The sequence below is a fragment of the Bombina bombina genome, chromosome 10 (assembly GCF_027579735.1).
Source record: "Bombina bombina isolate aBomBom1 chromosome 10, aBomBom1.pri, whole genome shotgun sequence".
NCBI classification, from domain to species: Eukaryota; Metazoa; Chordata; class Amphibia; order Anura; family Bombinatoridae; genus Bombina; species Bombina bombina.
Window position 1 is genome coordinate 99,461,671 of NC_069508.1, and position 17,023 is coordinate 99,478,693.

The 17,023-nt window shown below is 41.2% G+C and overlaps 1 protein-coding gene across 1 annotated transcript in view; it reads right to left on the minus strand.

The window, feature by feature from the left end:
* The window catches only part of RABGAP1L (RAB GTPase activating protein 1 like), a 1,244,335-nt gene that overhangs the window by 889,973 nt on the left and 337,339 nt on the right, over window positions 1–17,023 (minus strand). Inside the window, exon 10 of the mRNA XM_053693261.1 lies at window positions 2,150–2,316. Within this exon, the coding sequence (XP_053549236.1) occupies window positions 2,150–2,316 (167 nt within the window). The remainder of the gene's footprint in view (window positions 1–2,149; window positions 2,317–17,023) is intronic.

Below are 17,023 nucleotides of genomic sequence, written 5' to 3' on the forward strand. Positions count from 1 at the left end.
CTCTGCCTAACCAGAGCCTCCTCTACTGAACTGCTCAATGCACTAAGCAGATGGCTGTTATCATAAAGGGCCATACATCTATTTACTAGAAAAGAGACCCCAAAAGTATCCCCAGAGTTGTAAGAGGGCTGAAAATGGTCACAAGCCACCATGACTATGTCCATGATAATGATAGGACAGGTAGGGACCTGACAGGGAGAGAAAAGGTGTCATGAGGAGAGCAGGTTAAGTCCCCTTCCTATGCTGTACCTGTATCAGAGTACCTAAAAATAGCCTCTGGGCTGTGTGTGTGCTGTTTAAAGTCACTTACCTTATGCAGCACCCCTCCACTGGCTTACCAGGCATGTCAATCCATGTCAATGAAGCTTTATTAGTATCCAGTAGAAAGCCCATCCAGTGCAGGTATCTAGTACCGCAGAGGATTGCAGTAGGAAATACCTGAGTCTCTAAGGGAGTGGCTAGGGACGAGTCCCCACTAGGCTTGAGGGGAGTTATGGCTGAAGTCCCATAGGGAAATACTGCACACATAAAAGGGTAATCTCCTATGTCTCTGTATCATTCAGCTGCTGTGAAGATTCTTTTCTGTCTGCTTTGCAAATTATGCTCCCCAGGGTTTCACATTGGTCTGAGCTCTAAATTTGTAATCCATAAGCCAGTAGCTGGAAACACCTCTATTCTTAACCAACTTCTACTAGGCCAAGAACAAAACTAAGAGAGAGATAGGAGGGTTTTAAAGCTCTTGTATGGGTTCTTGACGTCCTACTGGTGGAGAGAAATATATCCCATATGTTATGGAGGACTGTGGGCTATTATTTTAGAAAAGAAAAAAACCTTTACGTAAACTATTTATAAATTGTGAAGTTTAAAATATGGCTTGAGATATGTTAGGCGCACTACTCATTCCTTTAGGAAATGGATGTATGAACATCTTTATAATCTCAGATACATTTAAAAAACACTCACCATTTCCGAAAAGGTACATGGAATATCTTTAGATGGACTAATATGGAATTGAGCATATCAAAATGGACGGAAGACATTGTGATCATGAAAGCATATTAAATCAGCAAAAGCCTTTTTTGAATAATCTTCAACACGTACCCACATGGACTAATTAAGAACTATGATTTGATGCCATTGTTTTAACTAATTTGAACCAGTTTTTCACCAATATTGATATATATTTATTTATATATATATATATATATATATATATATATATATATATATAGTAATCTGCAACATAGGACTGCACTCACTGGATTTATGTAAAAAATCTCTTTAATTACCTAATTAAAGAGATTTTTTACATAAATCCAGTGAGTGCAGTCCTATGTTGCAGATTACTATGAATACTTACTGATCTGGCACCCTGGTTGGCGACTATTGGACATTGAGAGTGCAGATACACATGGAGGATATATATATATATATATATATATATATATATATATATATATATATATATATATATATATATATATATATAAACACATGATATAACACAAAAGAGAAATATTTCAGTGTCTCTTAACCAGAAGTGCTCTAGTTTATATTTTCTTTTTTTTTCTCCCTCCCCCCATTGTAGTGGGTTATGTAGAGCCCCAAAGCAGTGGCAGCTATTGAGCAGTTCTATTCAGACCCAATTCTCAGATCAAAATCATTTTATTATAACCAGTCAGTTTGTGGCAGCCATTTTCATTTACCTTTTCTAGGATTTTTTTGTGTGTGTGTGTCATTTTTGGTGTGACATTCTTATGGAGATTCAGAGCGAGAATTATCTAAAACAGTTTATTTCATACCTTTTGTTATTGAAGGTTCTTTTGCACCAGCTGGCTGTGTATTGATATGGTCTTGGTTGAAGTTTTAATTGTGTACATGGATATATACGGCCCTCTCTTACTTGACTCTCTGCCTATGATTACCATTCTGCTATGGTGCTAAGTTAGGATTTATCAGACTACCTCACACCCCTTACTTTATGAATTCTTACTATCACCGATCATGTTAAAACATATTTTTTATAATTTCTGAACCCTTTACTGGTTATATATTAAAAACTCAAACTCCATAAATAGACTTAATAGTAACACAAATAAATTATAAAATAATAAAAACAAAATATGAACAGGCCATTACTTAAACATACCGGCTTGAGCTTTAAGTAAAAGGTCTCAGTGAATGTCTTCCTACTGAAGTACCAAAAACGCTCATTCGTAGGATATACACGCACAACTGTTTCCAATAAGAATCGGACTGGTTCTACCACTTCAATCACCACCATATCTACTGCGACAGTCATGAACACCCTTTTATCTAGGAGAAAAAGGAGAAAATCTGTGATCATACTGACTTTATTATACATTTAGTATGGTTTTGTCAGAGCAAAGAACGTGTTCTACCTTATAAGGGGAAGTAATAATAGAAGGCAGTTGAATTATGTGCAAATATGTAAACTATTAACACTGCAGTGTAACCTAACCCATGAAAAATGATTTGGGTTGATTATGTACAAATCAATCAGAAAATCCATTATGTGATTTTCCTAGGACTTCTCAATGCAGTAACTATAACAACAACAGTTTTTTTGGTTGTTTTATGAGGGGTGAGGGTGCAAGCTTTTTGTTTTGTTTAGTTTTTTTTTTATTAATATAGAATTCAAAAGTCTTGACCTCTTGAAAGCCCATTTGGATTATTAACGGATTTAAAAAGGGGTATGAAATCCAATTTTCTTTCAGAATTTAAAAGCATATAATTAACAAAGTTTCCAATTTACTTCTATTATCACCTTTGCTTTGTTCTGTTTGTATACTTTGTAGAAAACAGGTAGGCAGGTTCAGGAGAGTGCATATTTCTACCTCCATATATAACTGCAATTTTGAAAAACGCTTTTAAAAAAAGGACAGTAAACAACTTGAAGACATATACAATGTTTAGTTGTGCACAATAAAACAACTTTTCAATACAGTTTATTTTGCTCCCTTTTCATGTAACGTAGCTCTGAAAATTGAGGATTTTCTAATTTTCAGAACTTGATATGCACCTGCTGACTTCTCAGTGCTAAACCTACTACATATCTGTGCATAATTAGTTACAACTGATATATGCAAAACAATGTACTTTATCCTAACATTGTGACCGCGGCTAGTCAGTCTGCAGACCCAAACTCAGACTGGCTCCTCCAAATACTACAAATGGTAAGTGGAGTTTTGCTACTGATAAACAATTAAAGTAAAAATGTTAAACAGTTTTAACTTCCTTAATGACCAATGATCGAATTACTCCGTTGTGGGACAATTGGGCAAACTGAAACTGTGCCCTTAAGGGGTTAAAAATGTTTAGACTTAACTTACATTTTATAAAATATTGTTAAAGGGACAGTAAACACCTTGTAATTAACAATACATTTGTGGTGTTGCTGTAGAATATCGTACAAACTGCTAACTAGTGTTCAAAAGCAAGAAAAAGATCCTGCACATATTCAGGTCATAAGATTATATCTGGTTTTTATTTATCAGTGGTATAAAATATGTACCCACTCCAGTGTAACTATTTATCTTCAGGGAAAACAAGAAAAGGAATAACCTCCAAAAACCAAAAGTAGTAAATGAGTACAGCACCTGTTGGTTCCTTAAAGTAGGTTTTAATTCTGTATGATGCCCGTGGAGAAAGGGTTACTGCCACCCTTACAGCAACATAGACAAATCATTTGTCCTCCAAAAACCAAGGTAAGGTCCAACCAAGAATTGGTTCAAACAAAGAGGCTTGAAGAACCCTCAGAAATCTGGAAAAAAAAAATGATGCTTACCTGATAAATTTCTTTCTTTCCGGGAATGGAGAGTCCCCGACGTCATTCCAATTACTAGTGGGATATTCAACTCCTAACCAGCAGGAGGCAAAGAGCACACCAGCAAAGCTGTTAAGTGTAACTTCCCTTACCCATAATCCCCTGTCATTCGGCTGAAGGAAAATAGAAACGAAGAAACCCAAGGGTGTGAAGGTGCCTGAGGTTTACTCAAATAAACTGCTGAATTATAATTTAAAAAGAGGGCAGGGTCATGGACTGTCCATGCCCGGAAAGAAAGAAATTTATCAGCTAAGCATAAATTTAGTTTTCTTTCCTATGGAATGGAGAGTCCACAACGTCATTCCAATTATTAGTGGGAACCAATACCCAAGCTAAAGGACACGGAATGAACAGGGAGGGAGAACAAGGCAGAAGGACCTAAACCGAAGGCAACATCGCTTGAAGAACCTTTCTCCCAAAAGAGGCCTCATATCATAGTATCATATTTGTACAATTTGGGAAAAGTATGCAGAGAGGACCATGTTGCCGCCTTGCAAATCTGTTCCACAGAAGCTTCATTTTAGAAAGTCCAAGAAGAGAAGACAGCCCTAGTGGAATGAGCTGTAACTCTCTCAGGAAGCTGCTGTCCAGCAGTCTCATGAGCAAAACAAATTATACTTCTCAACCAGAGGGAAAGAGAAGAAGTAGTGGCCTTCTGACGCTTACGCTTTCTAGAGAAAACATCAAACAGGGCAAAAGATTGCTGAAAATCTTTAGTAGCTTGTAGGTAAAATTGAGCATGCACAACATCCAAGTTATGCAAAATACGTTCCTTATGAGAAGAAGGATTAGGACAAAAAGAAAGAACAACAATTTCCTGATTAATGTTTCGATACAACACCACCCTAGGGAGAAACCTTAATTTATTACGAAGGACCGACTTATCTGCATGAAAAATAAGGTATGGGGAATCATACTGCAGAGCTGAAAGCTCAGAAACTCTGCTAGTGGAAGAAATAGCAAGGAGAAACAAAAACTTCCAAGATAACTATTTTATCAACATAGATTGGCTCAAACGGAGACTGCTGCAAAACTTTAAGAACTAGGCTAAGGCTTGAAGGAGGCGCAACAGGTTTAAACACAGGCCTGATTCTGACCAGGGCCTGAACAAAAGCATGAACATCTGGTAAATCTGGTAAACTATATATAATCTTGTGACCTGAATATGTGCAAAAGGATAGACAGTGCAGAAATCTGACCTTTCAGAGTACTGACTGAAAAACCTTTCTCCAGGCTATCCTGAAGAAATGACAAAATTCAGGGAATCCTCACCCGACTCCAGGAGAAGACTTTAGCTTTGCACCAAAAAAAAATATTTATGCCATACCTTATGGTAAATTCTGCGAGTAACAGTTTACGAGCCTGAAGCATAGTATCAATGACCGCTTCCGAAAAACCACGTCTAGACAGGACTAGGCGTTCAATCTCCAAGCAGTCAGCTTCAGAGAATCTAGATTTGTATGGAGGAATGGACCCTGAATTAGAAGGTCCTTCCTCAGAGGTAACCTCCAAGGTGGAAGAGATGACATCTTCACCAGATCCACAAACCAGATCCTGTGAGACCAGGTAGGAGCTATTAGAATCACAGACGTTCTCTCCTGTTTGATACAAGCAATGACTCGTGGAAGAAGAGCAAACGGAGGAAACAGGTATGCTAGCCCGAAATCCCAAGGAACCACCAGAGCATCTATCAGGGCGGCCTGAGGATCTCTTGACCTTGAACCGTACTTTGGAAGCTTGGCGTTTTGACGAGACGCCATCAGATCCAACTTCGGAACCCCCACCTGAGGAATATCCTGGAGAAAACTTCCGGATGGAGAGCCCACTCCCCGGGATGAAAAGTCTGTCTGCTCAGAAAATTTGCATCCTAATTGTCCACTCCTGGAATGTGAATAGCAGATAGGAGACAATCGTGAGCTTCCGTCCAATGCAGAATGCGAGTCATCTCCTTCATGGCCAAGGAACTCCGAGTTCCACCCTGGTGGTTGATGTAAGCCACTGAGGTGATGTTGTCTGACTGGAATCTGATAAACCAGACTAAAGATAATTGAGGCGAAGCTGTCAAGGCATTGAAGATTGCTCTCAACTCCAAGATGTTTATGGAAAGAGAAGACTCTTCCCGAGACCACAGGCCCTGAGCTTTCAGAGAATCCCAAACAGCTCCCCAGCTGGTGTCCGTAGTCACAATCACCCAGGAAGGTCTCAGGAAGCAAGTCCCCAGAGACAGATGTTCCTGTAAAATCCACCACGAGAGAGAGTCTCTTGTTAGGGGTCCAGATTTATCACAACAGGAACAGGGGAAAGAAAAAAGGTCGGGTGTGTGCACTATTATACGTGATCGGAAATAACAAAATGTCTGTCCACATACTGCATTGTGACAAATGATATTATGAATGGTGAGGCTGTTCCCCTTAATCACCCCCACAATTCAGTTCCCTGGGGTTGCACAAAAATCTGTAGGTCAATAATATAATCCAAAAAATGACTCACCACTTCTGGGTTCTGTGTATACAGTTGCCTTGAAGACTTGGATGCCGTGGATGTGTGCGAAGAAATGCTCCTGCAGATATAGTCACCTTCCTATAAACGATGCCAGGGTTTCCTCTATCTCTCCTAGGCACCTCTTGCCGGTGCTCTGCAGTGTTCACAAAGTCCCCTTAATAAGGATCAATCTGAATGCATAATAAAGCCTTACCTCCACAGTTAAAACCAAAGTCTGTGCTCACTGTTGGCCATGTGAAATGCGAACTACAAAGGAACTTTACTGGAGCACCAGAAAAGTGGGTAAAATATAAATGCTTTATTGAGTTTCAACAGGTTTCATAACCCCTGGGTAAGAATACAGTTGTATATTAACAGATGAAAAAAGGCTGACCGGTTTCGGCTACTGTCTTACTCCTAGCCTGCTTAAAACTGTTCACTACCTTTCAGTTACCTTTCATTATAGAACAGATGAGAATTTTTAAACTGAAAGGTAGTGAACAGTTTTAAGCAGGCTAGGAGTAAGGCAGTAGCCGAAACCGGTCAGCCTTTTTTCATCTGTTAATATACAACTGTATTCTTACCCAGGGGTTATGAAACCCTGTTGAAACTCAATAAAGCATTTATATTTTACTCACTTTTCTGGTGCTCCTGAGTCCTGTAAAGTTCCTTTGTAGTCCAGATTTATCCTCTGCGATAAATCTGAATGGTCTCCGTTCCATTGACTGAGCCCAAAAAATAAACAATATGTGAGACCTTTAACACAGAGGCTAACACAACTGAAGTAACTAATCTTTTTTTTTTTTTTTTAAAGTTTTAAATAATTTTTATTGAAGACAAATTCACAGTACAATGGTAGCAAATAGTCAAAACATCAAAATACATGCTCGACAAATACCTGCTTCAGATTCCAGCATAATGATCACAAGGAATTCGTGTACTGTTGGTCTATAAAGCATTTGAACATATAAGAATATAGCAAACATTTAGTCAAGGAAACAACAAACGTTAACCCTTAAATCATTGACATCAAGTAAAAGTTAGACCCCAAGCCTGAGGGAGGAGGGGATCAAGATCCAGGTTTCCCAAGGTCTAGATGCAACCGAACCCCACACCCTGGGATCACATGATAGGGGGTCTTACTAGTCAGAGAAGTATGGAAAGGGATAGGGCACTCATTAGCCCTTGTTAAGGGAGTCTAGCATATAGTGGGCAGACGAAGCCCGTAGGTTGGTTTTCAAAAAAACTACAGATGAAACTTGAACATATGTCAACATCTCCTTCAAAGAAAGGGAAAAAAAAAGGGTAGGATAGCAAGTGTGGAGTGGGTGACAGCTACTAGCAGAAGAAGAAGGAGGTGGTAGGGAAGGTAAGGATTCTGGAGGGCGAGAGGGAAGAAGAGAAAAAAAAAAAAAAACACACACGTCTCACATTTCCCAGCGTTCAGATATTGAGGGTGGAGTAATACCATCCATGAAATAACTAGTCTTTGTGTAAAAATTATTTAAAACCACTAAGTGAAACCTCAGACAAAAGCATCTGCCAGAGGCTCCTACCGTAACCGGAGTAAGATCCCACTAGTAAGAGGAGCGATAGTCGTCAGCAGAGATCCTATCCTCCAAGAGAAAGAGTCGATCAGCAAAAAACAGTTAAGTCGGCACTTCTAAACTCACGGCGCTCCGCTCCGACACAGTGGAAATGCGGAGGTCACGTGAGCGGCCAAAAAAGAACTGTGCCACAGATAAGTGCGCGATAGTGAAAAACGGCCTAATAAAGTACCCTTCATTTCCTGATCTTGAACATTAAGATAAAGCTGATTTTGGACAAATATAATTTAAAAAAAAACACCAAGTAAATCAAGGAGAAAAGCAAGTAAGCTGCATTAACCCTTAAGTCTCTCATTTATAAAGTGCCTGTAGTCTGCCTTTAAACATATTGACCCTGTTCCCAATAAAGTTGCCCCTGAAAGTACTCAAACACAGAAGGATAAAATGAGTCCCAAATATATCCATTAGAGGGTTAACCTCAAAAGTGCTGTCCTGTAGTACCTAGAAGGCAAAAGCACTTGCCTGTGGATCCAGCTGCAGGGCAGATAACCGCTACTAAGGTGTGACCAGTACTCCACTCCCTGTCAGTGACCTGTAGTACAAGAAAGAACAGAGTAACCAACACTGGCTTTCTGCAAAGGGGTAGCAAAAGTGTTAGAAGTAAAGTAAAGACCACCTCGCCGCCTTCTAACTGCTAAAAGGCACCACTACTCTTATTAAAGAGATTGACGTGGACACAGCTAGACCCCAATCCTTGCTTGCAGGGAAAAGTACTCATAAAAGGATCAAATATCTTCAGACACCGTCTTCACACATCCTCTATTTGACAGAGGCAAAGAAAATGACTGGGGATTATGGGTAAGGGAAGTGACACGTAATAGCTTTGCTGGGGTGCTCTTTGCCTCCTCCTGCTGGCCAGGAGTTGAATATCCAACTAGCAATTTCAATGACGTCATGGACTCTCCATGCCATAGGAAAGAATATCATTTATGCTTGCCTGATAAATTATTTTCTTCCTTGGCAGTGAGTCCACAAATTCATAACCTATGAGAAATATTTCACCTGGCCCCAAACAAAACATTCAATTTCCCTCCCACCTTCTCTACCCTCTCAGTAATTCAAGCCGAGGATAAGGAAAAGTAGAGAGATAAAAGGGGTAAAGAGGTGCCATAAGACTGCCGTTACTACACTATTTCAAGGCCTGTTTGTGGACTCTCACTGCCAAGAAAGAAAATAATTTATCAGGTAAGTATAAATTATATTTTCTTTCCAATGGCAGTGAGAGTCCACAAATTCATTTATAACCTATAAGAAACCAATACCCAAGCTGTGGAGTAAACGAAAAATGTAGGGAAGGCAGTCCTTAGTACTAGGCACCACCGCTTGAAAAACCTTTTTCCAAAAAGACGCCTCCGCTGAGGCAAAAACATCAAATCTGTAAAATTTTGTGAAAGTATGTAATGAGGAAAAAGTAGCAGTCTTACATATCTGTTCAAGTGAAGCCTCCTTCTTGAAGGCCCAGGAAGAAGATGCCGCACAAGTAGAATGTGCCATAATTCATGATATATATGCCATGCAAATCAAACTTCTGAGCCTGAAGGATAGGTTAACAGCTGTAGTTTTGACCTTTTGTGCTTACCAGAATGCAGGATAAATAAGGAATATGATGGACGAAAATCCTTGGTAGCATGAAGATAGAACATCAAGGCTCTAATCACATCCAGATTATGTAACAGACTCTCCTTAGAGGAAGGAGGATTGAGACAAAGATGGAACAACAATTTATTGATTAATATTGTGAGTTGAAACCACCTTAGGTAAAAACCCCATCTTTGTCCGAAGTACAGCTTTATCCGAATGAAACATTAGATAAGGCGGATCAAATTGGAGGACAGACAATTCAGAAACTCTGAGCAATAGAATGCATAGGCTCAAATAGAGCTTATTGAACTCTAAGAACAAGATTAAGGCTCCATGGAGGAGCAATAGGTTTAAAAAGGAAATTGATGCTTACCTGATAAATTAGTTTCTTTTACGATATGACGAGTCCACGGATTTCATCCTTACTTAAAGGATATCGCCTCCTGGTCAGCAGGAGGAGGCAAAGAGCACCACAGCAGAGCTGTATATATAGCTCCTCCCTTCCATCCCACTCCAGTCATTCGACCGAAGTTAGGAAGAGAAAGGAAAAGCTAAGGTGCAGAGGTGACTGAAGTTTAATAAAAGAAAAAAATCTGTCTTAAAAATTGACAGGGGCGGGCTGTGGACTTGTCATATCGTAAAAGAAACAAATTTATCAGGTAAGCATAAATTTCCTTTTCTTTTACAAGATATGACGAGTCCACGGATTTCATCCTTACTTATGGAATACAATACCAAAGCTAAAGGACACAGATGAAAGGGAGGGACAAGACAGGAACCTAAATGGAAGGCACCACTGCTTGAAAAACCTTTCTCCCAAAAACAGCCTCGGACGAGGCAAAAGTATCAAATTTGTAAAATTTTTAAAAAGTGTGAAGAGACGACCAAGTTGCAGCCTTGCAAATCTGTTCAACGGAAGCATTGTTTTTGAATGCCCATGAGGAAGCCACAGCCCTAGAAGAATGAGCCATAATTCTTTCAGGAGGCTGCTGTCCAGCAGTCTCATGCCAAACGGATTATACTCTTCAGCCAGAGAGTAAGAGGGGTAGCCGTAGCTTTCTGACCCCTACGTTTCCCAGAAAAGACAACAAACAATGAAGATGATTGACGAAATTCTTTAGTCGCCTGCAAGTAAAACTTTAGAGCACGGACCACGTCTAAGTTATGTAACAAACGCTCCTTCTTAGAAGAAGGATTAGGACATAATGAAGGAACAATAATTTCCAAATTAATATTTTTGTTGAAAACAACCTTGGGAAGAAAACCAGGTTTGGTACGCAATACTACCTTATCGGAATGAAAAATAAGGTAAGGAGAATCACATTGTAATGCTGAAAGCTCAGAAACTCTGTGAGCAGAAGAAATAGCAACCAAAAACAAAACCTTCCAAGATAATAACTTAATATCTTTGAAATGCATAGGTTTAAAGGGAACCCCTTGAAGCACTTTAAGAACTAAGTTCAAACTCCAAGGAGGAGCAATAGGCCTAAACACAGGCCTGATCCTAGTCAGAGCCTGACAAAAAGATTGAACATCCGGAATATCTGCCAGACGTTTGTGTAGCAAAATAGATAAAGCAGAAGTCTGTCCATTTAAGGAACTCGCTGATAACCCTTTCTCCAATCCTTCTTGGAGAAACGATAAGATCCTTGGAATCCTAATCTTACTCCAAGAGTAGCCCTTGGATTTGCACCAATAAAGATATTTATCTTATGGTAAATTTTTCTAGTAACAGGCTTATGAGCATGGATCAAGGTATCAATGACCGAATCAGAGAACCCTCGCTTAGATAAAATCAAGCGTTCAATTTCCAAGCAGTCAACTGCAGAGAAACTAGATTCGGATGATGGAAGGGTCCCTGAATAAGAAGATTCTTCCTCATTGGAAGCTTCCACAGCGGCAGAGAGGACATGTCCACCAGATCGGCATACCAAGTCCTGTGAGGCCACGCAGGAGCGATGAGAATCACCGAAGCCCTCTCCTGTTTGATCCGGGCAATCACCCGGGGAAGGAGAGCAAACGGTGGAAACACATAAGCTAGGTTGAACGACCAAGGCACTGCCAAGGCATCTATCAGTTCAGCCTGAGGATCCCTGGACCTGGATCCGTATCTCGGGAGCTTGGCATTCTGACGAGATGCCATAAGATCCAGCTCCGGTCTGCCCCATCTGAGAATCAGGGTGGCAAAGACCTCCGGATGGAGTTCTCATTCCCCCGGATGAAACGTCTGTCTGCTCAAAAAATCCGCTTCCCAGTTGTCCACTTCTGGGATCTAGATTGCTGACAGATAACAAGAGTGAGCCTCCGCCCACCGAATAATCTTGGATACTTCTGTCATCGCTAAGGAACTCCTTGTTCCTCCCTGATGATTGATGTAAGCCACAGTCGTGATGTTGTCTGACTGAAATCGGATGAATTTTGCCGAAGCCAACTGAGGCCAAGCCTGAAGCGCATTGAATATTGCTCTCAGCTCCAGAATATTGATTGGAAGTAGAGACTCCGACCGAGTTCACACACCCTGAGCCTTCAGGGAATTCCAGACTGCACCCCATCCTAGTAGACTGGCGTCCGTTGTCACTATCACCCATGAGGGTCTGCGGAAGCACATCCCTTGGAACAAATGATCCGGCGACAACCACCAAAGAAGAGAGTCTCTTGTCTCCTGATCCAGAACTATTTGAGGAGACAAATTTGCATAATCTTCATTCCACTGTCTGAGCATGCTCAGTTGTAGAGGTCTGAGATGAAAACGAGCAAACGGAATGATGTCCATTGCCGCCACCATCAATCCAATTACCTCCATGCACTGAGCCCATGTTGGCCGAGGATTGGACTGAAGGGATCGGCATGTATTCAGAATCTTTAACCTTCTGACTTCCGTCAAGAAGATTTTCATGGATATAGAATCTATTAGAGTTCCCAGGAAAGGAACCCTTGTCTGTGGAATTAGCAAACTCTTTTCTAGGTTCACCTTCCACCCGTGAGTCCTTAGAAAGGAAAGAACAATGTCGGTATGAGACTTTGTCAGCTGATAAGATGATACCTGGATCAGAATATCATCCAGATAAGGTGCCACTGCAATGCCCCGCGGCCTGAGAACTGAAAGCAGAGACCCTAGAACCTTTGTGAAGATCCTGGGTGCCGTGGCCAGCCCGAAAGGAAGAGCCACGAACTGAAAATGTTTGTCCAGAAAGGCAAACCTCAGGAACTGGTGATGATCTCTGTGGATGGGAATATGAAGATATGCATCCTTTAAGTCCACGGTAGTCATATATTGACCCTCCTGGATCAATGGAAGAATTGTTCGAATAGTCTCCATCTTGAAGGATGGAACTCTGAGAAACTTGTTTAGACTCTTGAGATCTAAAATGGGTCGGAATGTTCCCTCTTTTTTGGGAACCACAAAAAGGTTTGAGTAAAACCCCTGCCCCTGTTCCTGTATTGGAACGGGACAAATTACTCCCATAGTGGAGAGGTCTTTTACAAAATGTAAGAACGCCTCTCTTTTTATCTGGTCTACAGACAATCGTGAAAGAAGAAACCTTCCCCTTGGGAAGGAATTTTTTAACTCCAACTGATACTCTTGAGACACAATTTCTAGTGTCCAGGGATCCTGAACGTCTCTTATCCAAGCCTGGACAAAGAGAGAAAGTCTGCCCCCTACTAGATCCGGTCCCGGATCGGGGGCTGCCACTTCATGCTGTCTTGGGAGCCGCAGCGGGCTTCTTGGGTTGTTTACCCTTGTTCCAAGCCTGTCTGGGTCTCCAGGTGGACTTGGCTTGAGGATAATTCCCTTCCTGTTTAGCGGAAGGGGAGGGGGGGACTCCTTTGAAATTACGAAAGGAACGAAAATTACTCTGTCGTCCCCTCTGCTTAGATGTCTTATCTTGAGGGAGTAGGTGACCCTTACCTCCCGTAATGTCAGAAATAATCTCTTTCAAATCAGGCCCAAATAGGGTCTTTCCCTTGAAAGGGATAGCTAATAGCTTTTGAGGACACGTCCGCAGACCAAGATTTTTAACCATAAAGCTCTACGAGCCAAGATGGAAAATCCTGAATTCTTAGCCGCCAACTTGGTGATCTGAAAGGCGGCATCCATGATAAAAGAATTAGCCAGTTTAAGGGCCTTAATTCTGTCCTGAATCTCCTCCAAAGAGGTCTCAGTCCTGAGAGACTCCTCTAGGGCATCAAACAAAAAAGCAGCTGCAGTTGTTACTGTTACAATGCAGGCCGTTGGTTGCAATAGAAACCCTTGATGAACATATAGTTTCTTCAGAAGACCCTCCAACTTCTTATCCATGGGATCTTTGAAAGCACAACTGTCCTCAATAGGGATAGTCATACGCTTAGCCAAGGTAGAGATAGCTCCCTCCACCTTAGGGACCGTCTGCCATGAGTCCCGAACGGTGTCAGCTATAGGGTACATCTTTTTAAAAATAGGAGAAGGGGAGAACGGTATACCCGGTCTTTCCCATTCCCTGGCAATAATTTCCAAAATTCTCTTAGGAACCGGAAAAACGTCAGAATAAGAAGGGACTTCCAGATATCTGTCCATCTTACTCAATTTCTCTGGCGGGACTACAAAGGAATCACAGTCGTCCAGAGTTACCAGTACCTCTCGTAATAACATACGAAGATGTTCGAGCTTAAACCTGAAGGACATTAGGTCCAAATCTGTCTGGGGTAAAGCACTTCCTGAATCAGACAGCTCCCCCTCAGAAAAGGCCTCCACAACCCCCACTTCAGAACCCTGGGAGGGTACGTCGGAGATTGTCATCAAAGCATCAGAAGTCACAGGGACCATATGGGCCTCTTTCCTACTACGCTTGCCCTGTAGCACTGGCAACTTAGATAAAACTTCTGTAAGAGTGGATGACATAACTGCAGCCATATCCTGCAGAGTAAATGAGGTAGATGTCGTCGAAGAACACGGCGTCGCCTGAGCGGGCATTAAAGGCTGTGACGCATGGGGAGAAAGTTGCGACCTACCCTGAATCTCATCAGGTTGAGAGCCCTCCTTAGACATATTTTTACTAAAGAAAATTTGCTCTTTACACTGTAAGGCCCTCTCTGTACATGAGGGACAAAGCGTAACAGGAGGTTCCACAATGGCATCTAAACACAAAAGACAGGTACTTTGTTCTAGATCATCCATGATAACAGAAGTACAAAAAAACTGCTAGCTTGGTCAAGTGGCACAAAATATATATATATATATATATATATATATATATATATATATATATATATATATATATATATCGATATGCTTAAAGAAAAAAGATGTGCACTATTTCTTTAACCCCTTAATGACCGCAGCACTTTTCCATTTTCTGTCCGTTTGGGACCAAGGCTATTTTTACATTTTTGTGGTGTTTGTGTTTAGCTGTAATTTTCCTCTTACTCATTTACTGTACCCACACATATTATATACCGTTTTTCTCGCCATTAAATTGACTTTCAAAAGATACCATAATTTTCATCATATCTTATAATTTACTATAAAAAACATTATAAAATATGAGGAAAAAATGGAAAAAAACACATTTTTTCTAACTTTGACCCCCAAAATCTGTTACACATCTACAACCACCAAAAAACACATATGCTAAATAGTTTCTAAATTTTGTCCTGAGTTTAGAAATACCCAATGTTTACATGTTCTTTGCTTTTTTTGCAAGTTATAGGGCCATAAATACAAGTAGCACTTTGCTATTTCCAAACCACTTTTTTTCAAAATTAGCGCTAGTTACATTGGAACACTAATATCTTTCAGGAATCCCTGAAGTATCCATTGACATGTATATATTTTTTTTTAGAAGACATCCCAAAGTATTGATCTAGGCCCATTTTGGTATATTTCATGCCACCATTTCACCGCCAAATGCGATCAAATAAAAAAAAAATTTCACTTTTTCACAAATATTTTCACAAACTTTAGGTTTCTCACTGAAATTATTTACAAACAACTTATGCAATTATAGCATAAATGGTTGTAAATGCTTCTCTGGGATCCCCTTTGTTCAGAAATAGCAGACATATATGGCTTTGGCTTTGCTTTTTGGTAATTAGAAGGCTGCTAAATGCCCCTGCGCAAAATACGTGTATTATGCCCAGCAGTGAAGGGGTTTATTAGGGAGCATGTAGGGAGCTTCTAGGGTTAATTTTAGCTTTAGTGTAGTGTAGTAGACAACCCCAAGTATTGATCTAGGCCCATTTTGGTATATTTCATGCCACCATTTCACCGCCAAATGCGATCAAATTAAAAAAAACGTTAATTTTTTCACAATTTTAGGTTTCTCACTGAAATTATTTACAAACAGCTTGTGCAATTATGGCACAAATGGTTGTAAATGCTTCTCTGGGATGCCCTTTGTTCAGAAATAGCAGACATATTAGGGGTTAATTAGGTAGTGTGTAGGGAGCTTGCAGGGTTAATTTTAGCTTTAGTGTAGAGTTCAGCCTCCCACCTGACACATCCCACCCCCTGATCCCTCCCAAACAGCTCCCTTCCCTCCCCCATCCCACTATTGTCCCCACCATCTTAAGTACTGGCAGAAAGTCTGCCAGTACTAAAATAAAAGATTTTTTTTTTTTTTTTAAAGAAAAAAAAAAAGCATATTTACATATGCTGCGTTTAGGATCCCCCCTTAGCCCCCAACCTCCCTGATCCCCCCCAAAACAGCTCTCTAAGCCTCCCCCTCTGCCTTATTGGGGGCCATCTTGGGTACTGGCAGCTGTCTGCCAGTACCCATTTTGCACAATCAAATGTTTATTTCTTTTTTATTTTTGTTATTTTTTCTGTAGTGTAGCTTCCAACCCCCCCCCCCCCCCCACGGACCAACCCCCACCACCTAAATAACGAATAAGGTTGTTTTTTTTAAATTACTGGACCCACTTTTATTTTGGGACACATTTTTTTCTGTAGTGCAGCGGTCCCCACCCGGTCCCTGCCCCGGCGCGCGCCCGCACGCGCCCCCTCGTGCACGTGCGCGCGCCCCCGGACTTGCACGCCTACGATCCCGCCCCCCTCCACATGACCAGGGCCATCGATGGCCGCCACCCACCTCCCACACCGGCTCCCACCCACCAACGATACCGGCCATCGATGTCCGGTGCAGAGAGGGCCACAGAGTGGCTCTCTCTGCATCGGATGGCCATCTAAGGTTATTGCAGGATGCCTCCATATCGAGGCATCACTGCAATAACCGGAAAGCAGCTGGAAGCGAGCAGGATCGCTTCCAGCTGCTTTCCACACCGAGGACGTGCAGGGTACGTTCTCAGGCATTAACTGCCTTTTTTCTGAGGACGTACCCTGCACGTCCTCGGTCATTAAGGGGTTAACATAACTGTTTACTTGTGATCATAAAAACAGAAAATATTAGCAAGTGATGTTCCTTAGCAAGTGATGTTCCTTGTCACCTCAGAAAAAATAAGAAAACTAATCAGACACCGCCTACCTGCCTCCACTGACTGAGATTGTCTTCCCTTAACCAGCGCGCATAAG